At 38.6% G+C, this 12587-nt stretch overlaps 1 protein-coding gene across 2 annotated transcripts in view; it reads right to left on the reverse strand.

The window, feature by feature from the left end:
- Nucleotides 1-206: 206 nt before the first annotated feature.
- pappaa (pregnancy-associated plasma protein A, pappalysin 1a) overlaps nt 207-12587 on the reverse strand; it is a 77599-nt gene continuing 65218 nt past the window's right edge. For both annotated transcript variants that reach the window (XM_026354889.2, XM_026354888.2), the window contains exon 22: nt 207-6664. In XM_026354889.2, the coding sequence (XP_026210674.1) occupies nt 6560-6664 (105 nt within the window). In that variant the 3' untranslated portion in view covers nt 207-6559. The remainder of the gene's footprint in view (nt 6665-12587) is intronic.

Raw genomic sequence — 12587 nt, forward strand, 5'->3', positions numbered from 1 at the left:
TTTTTTTTTATTATTTTTAAAAGGGCTCACTATGAATCTTCAATGACTTTCAAAAGAAAAAGACCCTTTAGAGGCACACTAGAGGTAAAATACGGTGTACAGCAGCAACAACATGAACCTGGATAGACTCAAACAGGATGTTTTAAATTATGACAAAAAAAAGCACTATAACCTTCAACAAATTAATCACACTCCTCCAGTTTAGATTCACTTTAACCAGTGTTTTATTTCTACACAATAAATGACAGCAAAATGAACATGATATTCATCTTTATGACTCCTCCTTATGAAAATATACTACACATCAGACATGTTTTGCCATGTACTAGAGCACCAAAAATATATATAATTGCAACTGTGAAAACAGAGAGAAACATTGACTGAAACATAAAAGTCCATTCTGTTGTATGTGCCTGAAAAAGTGCATACTGTGTAGGAACCAAAGAGAGAGGAGGCCATCAGATGGAGTGAGGACTACTGAGTCTGATGGCTACCTTTACAGTGTTGGTGAAATTCTCAGCGAACACAAAGGCAATATGGATAAGACTCAACGCTATACATTGTGAATTGCGGAGAAATGAAAGGTGTTGGCTGGTGCCAGTCAGCACAGACAAAAATGAAAATGAACTTCTCAATGCAAAACAAAAAATTTGTCAAGTTTGATTATGAGGATCAATTTCTACAGACTCCTAACACCCAGAAATGACCACTATGATTTTATTCATCTTGACAACAAATAAATAATTTATGACTCAATGGTTAAATTCATGGTTTAGACAACTGACAACAGTGCTTGTACTAAGCCATTCTGAACAAATAAATGCTGACAGCGAGTGGTGTAGTAAAGCATCACAGGTCTTTTTTTTTTTTCTTTTTTTTTCTTGCAGGTGATAGTTTGACACAATGCACAACATTTTCACGGTTCATCTCTTTGTATAATAGTTATGATAAAAATTAATCCGAGAGCTACTCCCAAACAGTTAGTACATGGGTTGCAAATACAATCATCATATAATATTATTATTTACATCTTAAAATGTATTTGTTGAGCAATCAGGTATGAAACATTGCAGTAATACCACTAGATATCCACGTAATATGTAAATACAATTTTTTTGTACTTCCCACTTAGAAAAAGGGACAATTCACCTTTATATGTTTTAAAGGATAAGGAAACAGACATAAGTGGACCATTCTATAACCAGAGGCCTGTGAGAGGTACTTGGTACTCCTGTGTTACAATACACAATGAAAATGTCTTATAACAAGATGGCACATCAGTATTTTTCTCCACAATGATCTGAGCAAAAACATTACGGCTTCAGACACACTTTCTTACACCCCCATTGCTTTGTAATCAGTTAGACACCACACAGTTTCTGTCATTCTTAGACGAGTAATACAACAACCAGGTGTGAAATTAGAAACAAAGGAGCGACTGTTGGTGGAAAGTGTGGAGAGGTAATAAAGCCTGTCATAGACGACTGCTCTACAAATCATATTATGTGATAAGCATAGGCTCTACGAGGAGAACTGTGTTCCTTCAGCCTAACTTCAAAAGGCTCTGTAAGCTGGGCAAACATCCTCTCTCATTTTCACAGGGCCAGCTTGACCTTGGCCGCCCTGTGCAGGCATACCTGACAGTGACAGATGAGGCAGTGTGTCGAGGAGTGGGGAGGTGGAGATGGCAGGAGGGAGGGGTGCTGGGAGTCCCAGAGAGGAATGGCTGCCACCCCTAGAAGAAACTCTGACTCATTGGCCTCGGCTTGTTGCCAGTCAGCACTGGCCACCTCTGGCCCAGGGGCTGCCTCTGTGAGTACACATTTTCACACCTGGACAAATAACTAGACAGGCCAGGAAAAGCAGCCCACCCATCCCTGCCTCTCTTCCTTCTCACTTTCTACTTTTCCACCTTCCAAGAACACTCAAACTGGGGCAGCTTTGGCTGCCTTCTGACCTCTAGTACTTCTTTCCCTGTATTTTTGATCCCTCTCTTTGCCACTTGCCCGATCTCTCCTGCCCTCATCAGATTGTGTACATATGTTCTTTGTGCTGAGAGCTGACTCTCAAAACATTATTTGCTATATTATATATTCATGTACTTGACCATTATATACTTGGTTTACTTTTCACATCCCCTTGTACATATGGCTAATGTTTGCATTAAACAAAAGAAAGAAAAGAAAAGAAAACAACTTTACATTCTGGTTTGAAAAGGAAAGAAGATACACTGCGCTCAGTAACATTTAAACACGGTGAATCCTCATTGGATGCAAGCAGTGTCCATCTACACTTAATGACCAATGAGAGTTTTGGTTTTTTTTTTTTAAGGTTGTGGTTGAAATGTACTCTTCATGTGATCAGTGCTTGACAGCAGTGATCACAACAGAGAGTGATGACAGAGACAAAAATACAGTTTTGACTCACAACCAACAATGCTTTGTATTGTTTATAAGAACAATGTAAAAATAACTTACATGGACATTAAATATAACTTAAAAAAGTATAACACTCTCAATAAATAGATCTACTATTTACACCATTGTTATGAGACGCAAAAATGTCACTAAAATACCAAAAATATAGAAGCAGCAAACATTACAGGCATGAGGTACAGCAAGGGATCCTGTGATGACTACAGTAGAGAGGTGATGTCCTCATCCAATCTTACACTTTCTTCCATCAATATTTTTAATTAACTATGGCTTATGGGTACCTTCTCTAAGAATCTAAATGTTCAAGTTGACATGCAGTCACATTGAGGAGCCTTTCTGATAGCAACAACAGTTTGGTATCCAGACATCAGCTGATGGAAAAAGTAATTATTGACGAGAATATTTAAAAGTTAGTCAAAGTATGTGGAAGCAAAAACAGGTTATGTTGTGTTATAGAATGAAGGGAAGGATCCAATGACACTAATGATTTTGGATTCATCCATTCAACCGGCTGGAATGGCTTTCCAGTGACCTCAATGGCAGGTGAGTACTGCATTGGTATAATGTGGTGAGTGCAAGTCAGTCTTGTCCCACTGTTACAGTTCTATATGAAGCAGCAGTATCTGGAGTACTAATATTACATATAATTTGATAATATCAACATAATAAGTCTTTTTTTTATCAACACTATATATTTTTTATATAAAGTCTTAAATGTAATCTTTAAAGATGAAGTAGCCTTACAAAGTTTAATGTTTCACCAAAGTCTTACAAAAGTCCATTTTTGGGGAATTTTGGGCATTTCATAAGTTTCCCTTTCAGCATCTCTTAATGTCTCCAATATTTGCACCTTTAACCTAAAGCTAATACATTAGACAAACATCGGGGCAAAATGACAGACAAACAAACAGTCTTGCTGTCTAGCTAGACCCTATGTGACAATATACTGTATTTCTAAATAGAATTTATTGTCATATTCTCTGTTTTTGGATTTGGGGCCTCTGTGGATGATGGAAGATTAATATGTGGTTTATAGTGACAATACCACCCTACTTCATTGATAGCATTAAATACAAAATCAGTTTAGGGTGGTATGTAGATACAAATAAAACACTAATGACAGGAAAGGTAATAGCAACACAGGGAGTCAAATGACCAAATATCATACAGTTTGTTTCAGATCACCATTCTGACAATAGCAGCTTCTAAACATTGTTTTGAAAGATATACTTTTTCTTCTTACATGGCAACTAAAAAGTGCAGTAACTGAGGTCAATAATACAAACACTGATTAAATATGACATTTTGTAAAAATGAAATGAATGAAAATGAAATAAAAAAAACTAAAAACATTTTCAACACTCCTGTCCATCAAGAACATACATAGTATTTGTATTTACACAAATCTTCTGTCATTTTTTGTATTTGTATTTGGTGGAAAATAATACCTTTTCACTTTCACTGCATGCTATGATATTGTCTTAGTTCTTCATTAATATTGGTTTAAAAATCGTTCTCACATTGCCACTTATACAACTTTTTGTGTACAGTTGTTTCCCTACTTATAAGAATGGTCTGGAATGCTTTAGCAGCCTGTATGAGTCAGAGGGACCGTGCCATTGGCTCAAATGAAATGAAAAGTCGTAATCATGCTGATTGTAATCATGCCTTTGATTGCAGCTAAATAGGAGCAGCAAATTTTTGACCAATATGCCAAGCAGCCTTCATTATAAAATGTGATTGAGAATGTTTATATGTTTCTGGAAGTAACAAAACATAAAGCTATTGTAGCAGCCAGTGGTGGGCCGTCAGGGCCAGCAAGGCCTTCTTTGTTGGCCTAAACACTATCAGAAGCATTGATCTACATTTATAACCTAAATTCTATTGTATTAATATATTCCCAAAAGTCTATTCTCTTCATTTTGTACTGTTTCTCTTGGCTGCACTGCTTCCAGTACATTTATATGGATGTTATATTTTTTTCCAATCAGATTTTAGCCTCTGTGTGCTGCCATGTTAGTCTAATTTGTCCAGGGGCCTTCAGAATCAGTAGTGGTGGCCGATGCCGTTATTTGCAAGTGATTGACTTGGTGTTTGGAGTGTTTGCAAACTTGAGTTTTCTAACTAAAGCAGCGGGGCGACACCAAGCCACAGCGGTGCATTTGCAGGCTCCTAGTGTAGAGGTTTGGAGTTGTCCTAACTGGGTTACTTGTTTTAAGTAAAAATGGTATTCACCCTCAATATGTGAAATGCCACTCTCCCTGCAATGCCACGCCTTGTTATATTGCATTTTTGTATAGTATTAATGGTTTCTATAATTGCGATGTGATAGCGGTAGTATTAAGAGGTGGATTAAGTCCCCACTAAAGGCCCAAGAACCAAATGCACGGCCCGCCACTGGTAGCAGAAATATAATTGAATGGAGTTCAATGGTGGGGACGTGCACCCAAATTTGCAATACTGGGAAGTACAGATCACAATCAAGTGCACTTTTTTACTGCAGAGAAAAACTAAACACCAGACCCAGCAGAGATTGTGGGAGACCTGGAGTCATGTTGTAACTGCAAATGCTGCGTTGACATATACATCCAAATGTCAAAAAAACACTGTGGCCTACAGCTGAGCGTCCAGAACTACTAACATGGGAGAGAATGAGCGCGATGTGTGTATGCATTTCTATACTCATGTGTCCGATGTGGTCTCCTTCCATCTATACTCATTTTCACTGAGAGCCAAGAGCCATGGCCTATCCAGCCGTTTGTTTCTGTACTCTTGTGTGACTGTGCTGTGCAGTTCTGTGCGATCAAAAAAGCCACTGACTCCTGACTACATTCTGAACAGAGCTGGGGTCATTTTATTTTCAGTTGAAACAATTTTAAATCTGTGCTTGAGGTAACAATGTGTCAAGCGCCATGAGGAAGGAGTTCAAACTGAAACTAAAATCACCCCAACCCAAAGTGAGGTGTTATTGATGACATTCTTTAAGTCGTGGTCAATGTATGTAGTGTTTTTCTTGGGAAGTTGGGTTAAATAGGAATAACAAGTGAGGTTCTGGGTTTTTCTTAAAGTTCTTAGTGCATTTCATATGTTGTGTCAACATGTATTCTGTATAATGTGAGCTGAAAGTATTATGTAATAACATGCAAGTGTGAATGAATGGTATAAAGAGGTACTGTAAGCAGCAAGGCAGACAAACCTGTCTAACCCTTTTAGATATTATGAGGGAAGATGGCAAGTAGCAGCAAACACAGTAGCAGAAGCCATGCTAAAACTGTTTGAATTTTGCATTCAGGATTTGGCTCTAACTTTTAAGGAGTTCAGAAATTTTGTTGATGTGGTCAATTGGTTGACTTTTTTTGTGTGTGTTTATGTTTTTAGTTTGGCTTTTGTGAATCTGTGACTTGAAACTTAACAATATGGCTCATCTCATTCCCCACTGGGCTGGGAAATACCAGCCTCTGACGTGCCTTTTGAGAAAGACACTTGAAAAGGATATAGAGATACAGAATATCTGACCAGTTTGAAACCAGGAATGGTGTATACGTCTAGCCCTCCAAAAAAGCTCAACATGTCTTCGAAGTGTATGAGGATTATTTTTAACTTTTGTTTTGATTTCCTTCATATTTGCAAAACACAAAGATGACATCAACACAATCCCCAGCTTGCACATTTGGATTTACCTTTGGTTCAATCATGTGATTGTAGGTCACTAAAATAGACACTGAAGCCAGCACAAAACTGAACAAAAGGCATGCTACCTAGGCTTGGTTATGTTTTTGTTTCCTTAAAAAAAAAAAAGTCTGTTTTGTGTAATTTTTTCCTTTTTGCTATATTTTTTCCTGATGATATCGCAGGGTTACTTTCCTTTTAGCGGAGAAATGAAGCTTTCGGTGGAGTCTCATGAATCCTATCCCCTTTTCTAGATCTTTCTGTGATGCGGAGGCGGAGGCATTTCAGCTGATTGGGGTTGCGGTATGGATGAAGAGGTATGCCTGTTAAGCAGCATGTGCAGGAAATTGGAGGCCGAGAGAAGGATGAAGGAGGGGTTTGCCTCGGCCACTCTGGCTGTGTTGTGTTGGAGCAAGATCCCTGGGACAATGACCAGAAGTCCCTGCTCAGGTTGGTCACCCCAGAGAATGGACATGTTCATCCTTTCTGTTCTCTATAGCATTTGGATCCCGACAGGAGCACTCATCCCGTATGTCACAGGACATGGGGAATGGAATTACCTGGGAAGGAAAGACAAACATATTCACAATTAAAGTTTAAGTGCCTTGAACTCTACAAACCCATTGGCTCAGTCTGTGCATCCATTACAAATGCATATGGGGTGGTTATAGTAGTTCAAATCCATGTGATCTGAATAAGCTGCAATGCAATCAAGAAAAAGTAATACAAGTAATACAAAATATATTGTTATTCCTCAAAATGATTTGCAGTTTTCAATGTTCTGTTAAATGATTAAGTTATTATATAATTTTCCCAGTGTACATGACATCACATAGCTTCCCTCATCTCTTTCTCACTCTGAGGCACACATACACACACACACACAGCAAGCTAGCTTGCTCTCTTTCTCTCCCATCATGGCTGATGTAGACCAGATCTCACAAATATTAAACAGGTTTGAAATTAAATCCGTGTGGTTCCCATTAAGCTATTTGTCCCATTTTGTATTGGGTACATAAACTCTGTACAAAGTGTACCTAAAGTCAGTGCTAAACTGTTGGTGCTGAAGCTTCACTACTGTTATTGTGTTCTACTGAAAATCGTGGTGGAGTTTTTGGTACATTTGGTGTTCAATGATCCATAATATATCACAATTTCAGAACATATATATTCACTTAAATCCTGATGTGAATGTAAAAATAAAACCATAAGAGGCTATTGCCCCTGGTGTTTGACGTCACTGGATAGCGTTGGCAATGCGTTGCCAGCACCAGCTGCCTTGGCTGCTTATTTCTTGGGGCTCGCTTCAGCTGTTTGGGTACACAAAATGTGTCCCCCTACTCCAGGGCAAACAAAGAACACATGTGGTGTAAGTCATAGAAGGTGGGCAGCAGACCAAGGTCATGTCAGCATTTGTGTTGTGGCGACTTATCAGATCAATATGTGGGGGCCTGCAACTGGTGTCATTTTTCTTATCGGGGTTAAGTGGTTTTGCCTTTTTGGCACAGTGGATCTCAGTACAATGCAAATACAACAACAATTTCGGCCACTGTAACCAACACAGATACTAACACAGCTAATATTGTGCCTATTGCCAAAGACAACTATTAGTTATTAGTGAAGGCTGTCTGGCTGCTACAGCATGGTAGGAGTTCTTTCCAAGGGAGGGCCATGGCAATAATATCATTGGCTGCTGTATAATTACCCAAACTATTACTGTAGTGTCATCAAACAAATCACATCATGATCAAATACTATTGGCGAGGGGTAATGGTGTAATTCCTAAGACTGACTAAGAAATGAGAATTTTCCATCCACTAAAAGACACATATCTAATATAACAGTGATAAACTTTTGAGGATGCCTCACTTTCTAAGTGACTGACATAATTTTTGAATCCAATGATTTTGTTATGCAAGATTTAATAGAAACCTAATTGTGAGCAGCGACAGGTCGACTACCATCAAGGGTAATACGCTAGTTTTTACAGATTCTAACAAAAATTTGTTTGCTGCAAGAAGATTTAGTGACATTAATAAGCAAGAAAAGTCATAAAATGTAGAAAATCTTTTGGTAAAAATCTTTTGGTAATAGATGTCTCTAGCCCTCTGATGTATGAATTATGAAAGCCTGGGTCATTGTTTTTATACTTCTCAGAGCATGGAAAAAAATTCTTATTATATTTTTCAAAAATGTAATTTCTTTTTCTGTAAGACATGTCAAATTTAGTGAGTTCTGTGTTGCCTGTCTTTTGGTTATCCACTCATCCTGGCTTCATTTAGCCCAGACTCAGTTGCCCAAAAGCAGGTTGAATTGAGCTGAATTAAGTTACTATGAAGAGTTATTCTCTGAAGTTAGCCTTGTCCGGAACATCCAGAATAGATAAATGCTATAGGGACTTAATTTTATCTTTAGCTGTCTGAACTAATAGAAATTAATGTTTATGGCTATATATTTCATTTCATATATCCTGCTTTAAAATACCACAGATAGTGTTTGATTTAATTAGGCCTACATTGGTTCGGTTGAAGATTGCTGTTCATATGGTTGTGGTTTGAATTGCAATTGTTGAATTTAGTTTTAGTTTCAGTTAAGTCCATAAAGTGGGCAACATGCAATGTAGTATATAAACTGTAAAGGTTCTATTCACAAGTTTCTCAATGGCATGGCCTTTCTTAGACGAAGTTGATGATTCAGGCATCAGAGAGTTTTCCGGGACAGGTCTCTAATTGTCTTACCCCGTATCAAGCACAGTTTAGTTTGTTACAGGCTTCCCTAATGTCACTGGTGCAGTGGATGCACCCACATCCGTATCAAATGAGCCTCAGGGGAAAATGAGAGAGACTATGTCAATAGAAAATGATAAGAAAGGTAAATTGATATAAGATGACTAAATTATGATGTTATAGATTAGGTTAAATAAATTAACCAAGAAAAAAAAATAGAGGCGGTAAAACAAATTAAATGTACAAAATACGACCAGTGAATTTTCCTGAGTAATATATGCACTGCCGATGATCACATTTAAGGCATTTGCATATGTTCAGTAACTCTATGCATTCCAACAATTTCTCTCGAACACTGCTTAATAAGTATTTCTGGATTACCTACGCATTCAGCCATAATACATATACATAATACATATTATATGTTTTACCTCTTCATTCATCTCCATATTGTGCTGCTGCTCTGTGGGTTAAAAGTTTGCTGCGCGAGTTTTGTCCATGTTTACTTAGTAACTCTGCTGTCTTTTAAACAACACAGTGAATGTGCATTTATCCCAGATATATACACCTGGCTTGACTTAGCTGCACCTTCCTATTCTGACCAACGTGCAACAGAATAAGATAGTATGAGCTTATCAGAATAGGTCAAGTTAGGATATTTCACTTATCCTGGATTTCTTAATTCTGCTTTTGTGCAATACCTCTCTGACCTAAGTCATGTTTCAAAACATCTCTCACAAGAAGAAAATTATTGTGAGTCATCAAAGTTCTTTAAGGATGCAAGAGTGATATAACCATGCCGTTGCACTTGCTGATCTACCTCTGCAACCGTAAAGGAAGACAGGATATGTCAGCAGGGGTTAACAGGTGTGGCTGCCATCTTGGATTCAGAAAAAATGTGCTTGCAGTTACAATGATTGGCCACTAAATAAAACTCAATAGAGTACTGCAGCAGAGAATACTCTAGAGACTAGAGGCACTTCCACCAGAGAAACCATTGCATTCAGGAGAAAATTACTTTTAAATAACTGTACACTGTAGTGGCCACTATGTGCCAGAGGGCTAGAGTCTGGTAGCCAATAGTTTGTGAGGGTTGTGGATTTGTAGACAGTAGTTTTAGTGGAATGGCACGGGAGCACACTGAGGAGCAGTGACGCAGGCTTCCCTTTGAAATGGGGTATAAAATAAGTCATTTATGTCTGAGAGGGTGTTCCTAATGTTAGGGCCAGGTGGGCAGGGAGAAAATGAGGCCTACATGTGACGACTTTACAAGCCCAGGGCCGGACACACTTCAGAAACAGCTGTCAATCGTGTGAGCAGTGTTTTCCCAGGGGCATTTCGAAGCCAAGAACACGGGGCTCCTCTGTCCCACCTAATGCTTTTTAGTTTCATTACACTATCTCTCAGTTTACACTTTTCTCCATTAGAGTTTCTTCCTTACATTGCTTTGTTACTCCATGCTATTGCATTACTCTTCCCCTGTATGTCTCTCACTTCCTTTCAACACCTTGCTTACTTTCCAACTTTTCTGTTAATCTTTCTATCTAAAGAATGATTCTGGGTGGCAAATTTGACATGGTTTCCTTTGACCTTGACCTCCAGGGTGTCTGGGCGAGCTGCCACATCTGGCCTTGACTTGAGGTTCTTTCAGGGTGGCTGGGAAATAGGACTGGCTGGCCTTGTGGGCCTGGGGGCCCTTATCCTGCCCCATGTCCCAGGGCTAGAGGAGGGCTGAGGAAGGACACCCACTAACAGCAACATGAAAGCCCTTCTGAAAAATGCAGACCTTGTCAAAGCCCCATCCTTCAATCTCAGGAACAGGTCAAAATAACACTGAGTTCTACTACATTTCTGTGGGTGCACTATGTGCTTGTCAAATAAGGCCCAAAGGAAGGTAAGCGTTGTAAAGGGCACAGACATGGAGCAGCATACTATAAACCCCATTTGCTGAAAAAAAAACTTTGGTTGTCAAAGGCACCAAACTCTTTTTTGCACAATTACAACGCTGAAAACAATAAAAATCTTATTTTTGCACTTTTAATTTTAATTTTATTGTATCTTGATGTTTGTCTACCTATCTATATCAATGCATCAACCAACAATGCAGAATTTGTGAAAGAGAAAAGTAAAGTATGTACTGTTAAAATAAAAAAAGCGACATTTCCAAAAATTACTTCGACTGTGTGAGTCACACAAAACAGACGGAGAGCTCAGTGGTCAGCAGTGGCTATCACGGATCATCAGCTTAGACACAAACATCAATTGTGCCGTAAAGCAAGTCACGTATTGAGCATATTTGTGCCAGACTAAGAACTGTAAACAAGGGTGAGGGTCTGGGAGAGATTTCAGTACTTACCCAAGACCGTGCCACAGCAGGCAGACAGAAAAACATAGAGGTCGATCTTGAAATAGTTGTTTTAGAGAGGCTATGTTGTATAACTACTGTATATAATCGGTGCCCTCTACATACTTCTTCCAGCATCCAAGAAAGAAATTCCTTCCAAACTAAGGGGGTGGGGAGGACCTACAAAAAAGGTCTTGCACAGGCAACCCTTTAGAAAGGCATACTCCATACCCTTGCCTCTTATCCTCCCTGCTTCTCCAAATCCAGCCAACAGCTTGCAACTATTAAGGGGAGATCCTGTGGTGACCTTACGTGCAGCCAGTCCTTGCACCTTCAAAGCTCCTGGGGTGGAATAATACACAGCAAGTCATCCAGAACTCTTTAATACATAAATCTCTACCAAAATAAGAGACAAGAGAAGCATTTGCTAGAAAGGGAAATAAAAGTAAATGAGCAGCTCAGCTTCACCATACTCCAGTTTTTTTCTCCTCCAAAGGTTTTTTATCAGGATAAATCTGAGCTGACAAGAAAAAAGAGGAGAAACAGAGGGAATCTGAGAAGTTTTAATTACAGATTTAAACTTTTAGGCTTGCTTGGAAAGAAAATCAATAATTCAGTTGTTATATCTGTAGAACATTCCAAAAGCTATGATTTTGAATAATTTCATATTTCATATTGATTGAGAGCATATTTAGAAACATGATAATAAATAAAACAAGGAATTGCTATAAAGAAGTCACTTGAGTGTCTTTTGTTGAGGGTTGACAAGCAGATGTTTTCATTATTCTATCATATGAACATTTCGCTCATAAAAGTCAGATGATAATTTTTTTTACCTATGAATTCTTTGGACAAACTCAAGGACAAAGATGACTCTATAAAATAAGGGAGAATCAAAGTCTGTTGTAAATGTTTTCCTGTATATTTTTATTTCATGCCATTGTTTACACTTTGCTTTCCCAAAGTCCAGATGGAAATAGATGGAAAAGCATTTGACTGAAGAACAAAAAAGTGTGTGTGTACGTGTGTGTTTGAGTGTGGGTGTGGAAGGGGTCATACAATTGCTGTCACGAGCTGTGTCACAACACGCTGGGGGAAACAACACTGGGTGAGTCAGCTGGCGGCTGGTGTCTATGTTTATGTGTTGTATGTTTGTGTGTGTGCGTGTGTGAGAGAGAGAGAGAGAGAGAGAGAGACTGTGACAGGGAAAAAGAAAACGTGAATGAGTGGAGAAAAATAACTGAATGAAAATGTAGAGAATGTAAATACGCTGTACTAGAGTGTGTGAGAATGGGGAAGGGGATTCATTGGACGCTTGCGGATTGATACATATAGTGACAAGAAAAAGTATGTCAACCTTTTGGAATTTCGTAGTTTTCTGCATTACTTTGTCATAAAACGTGATCTGATCTG

This window comes from Anabas testudineus, chromosome 12, assembly GCF_900324465.2.
Source record: "Anabas testudineus chromosome 12, fAnaTes1.2, whole genome shotgun sequence".
Lineage (NCBI taxonomy): Eukaryota > Metazoa > Chordata > Actinopteri > Anabantiformes > Anabantidae > Anabas > Anabas testudineus.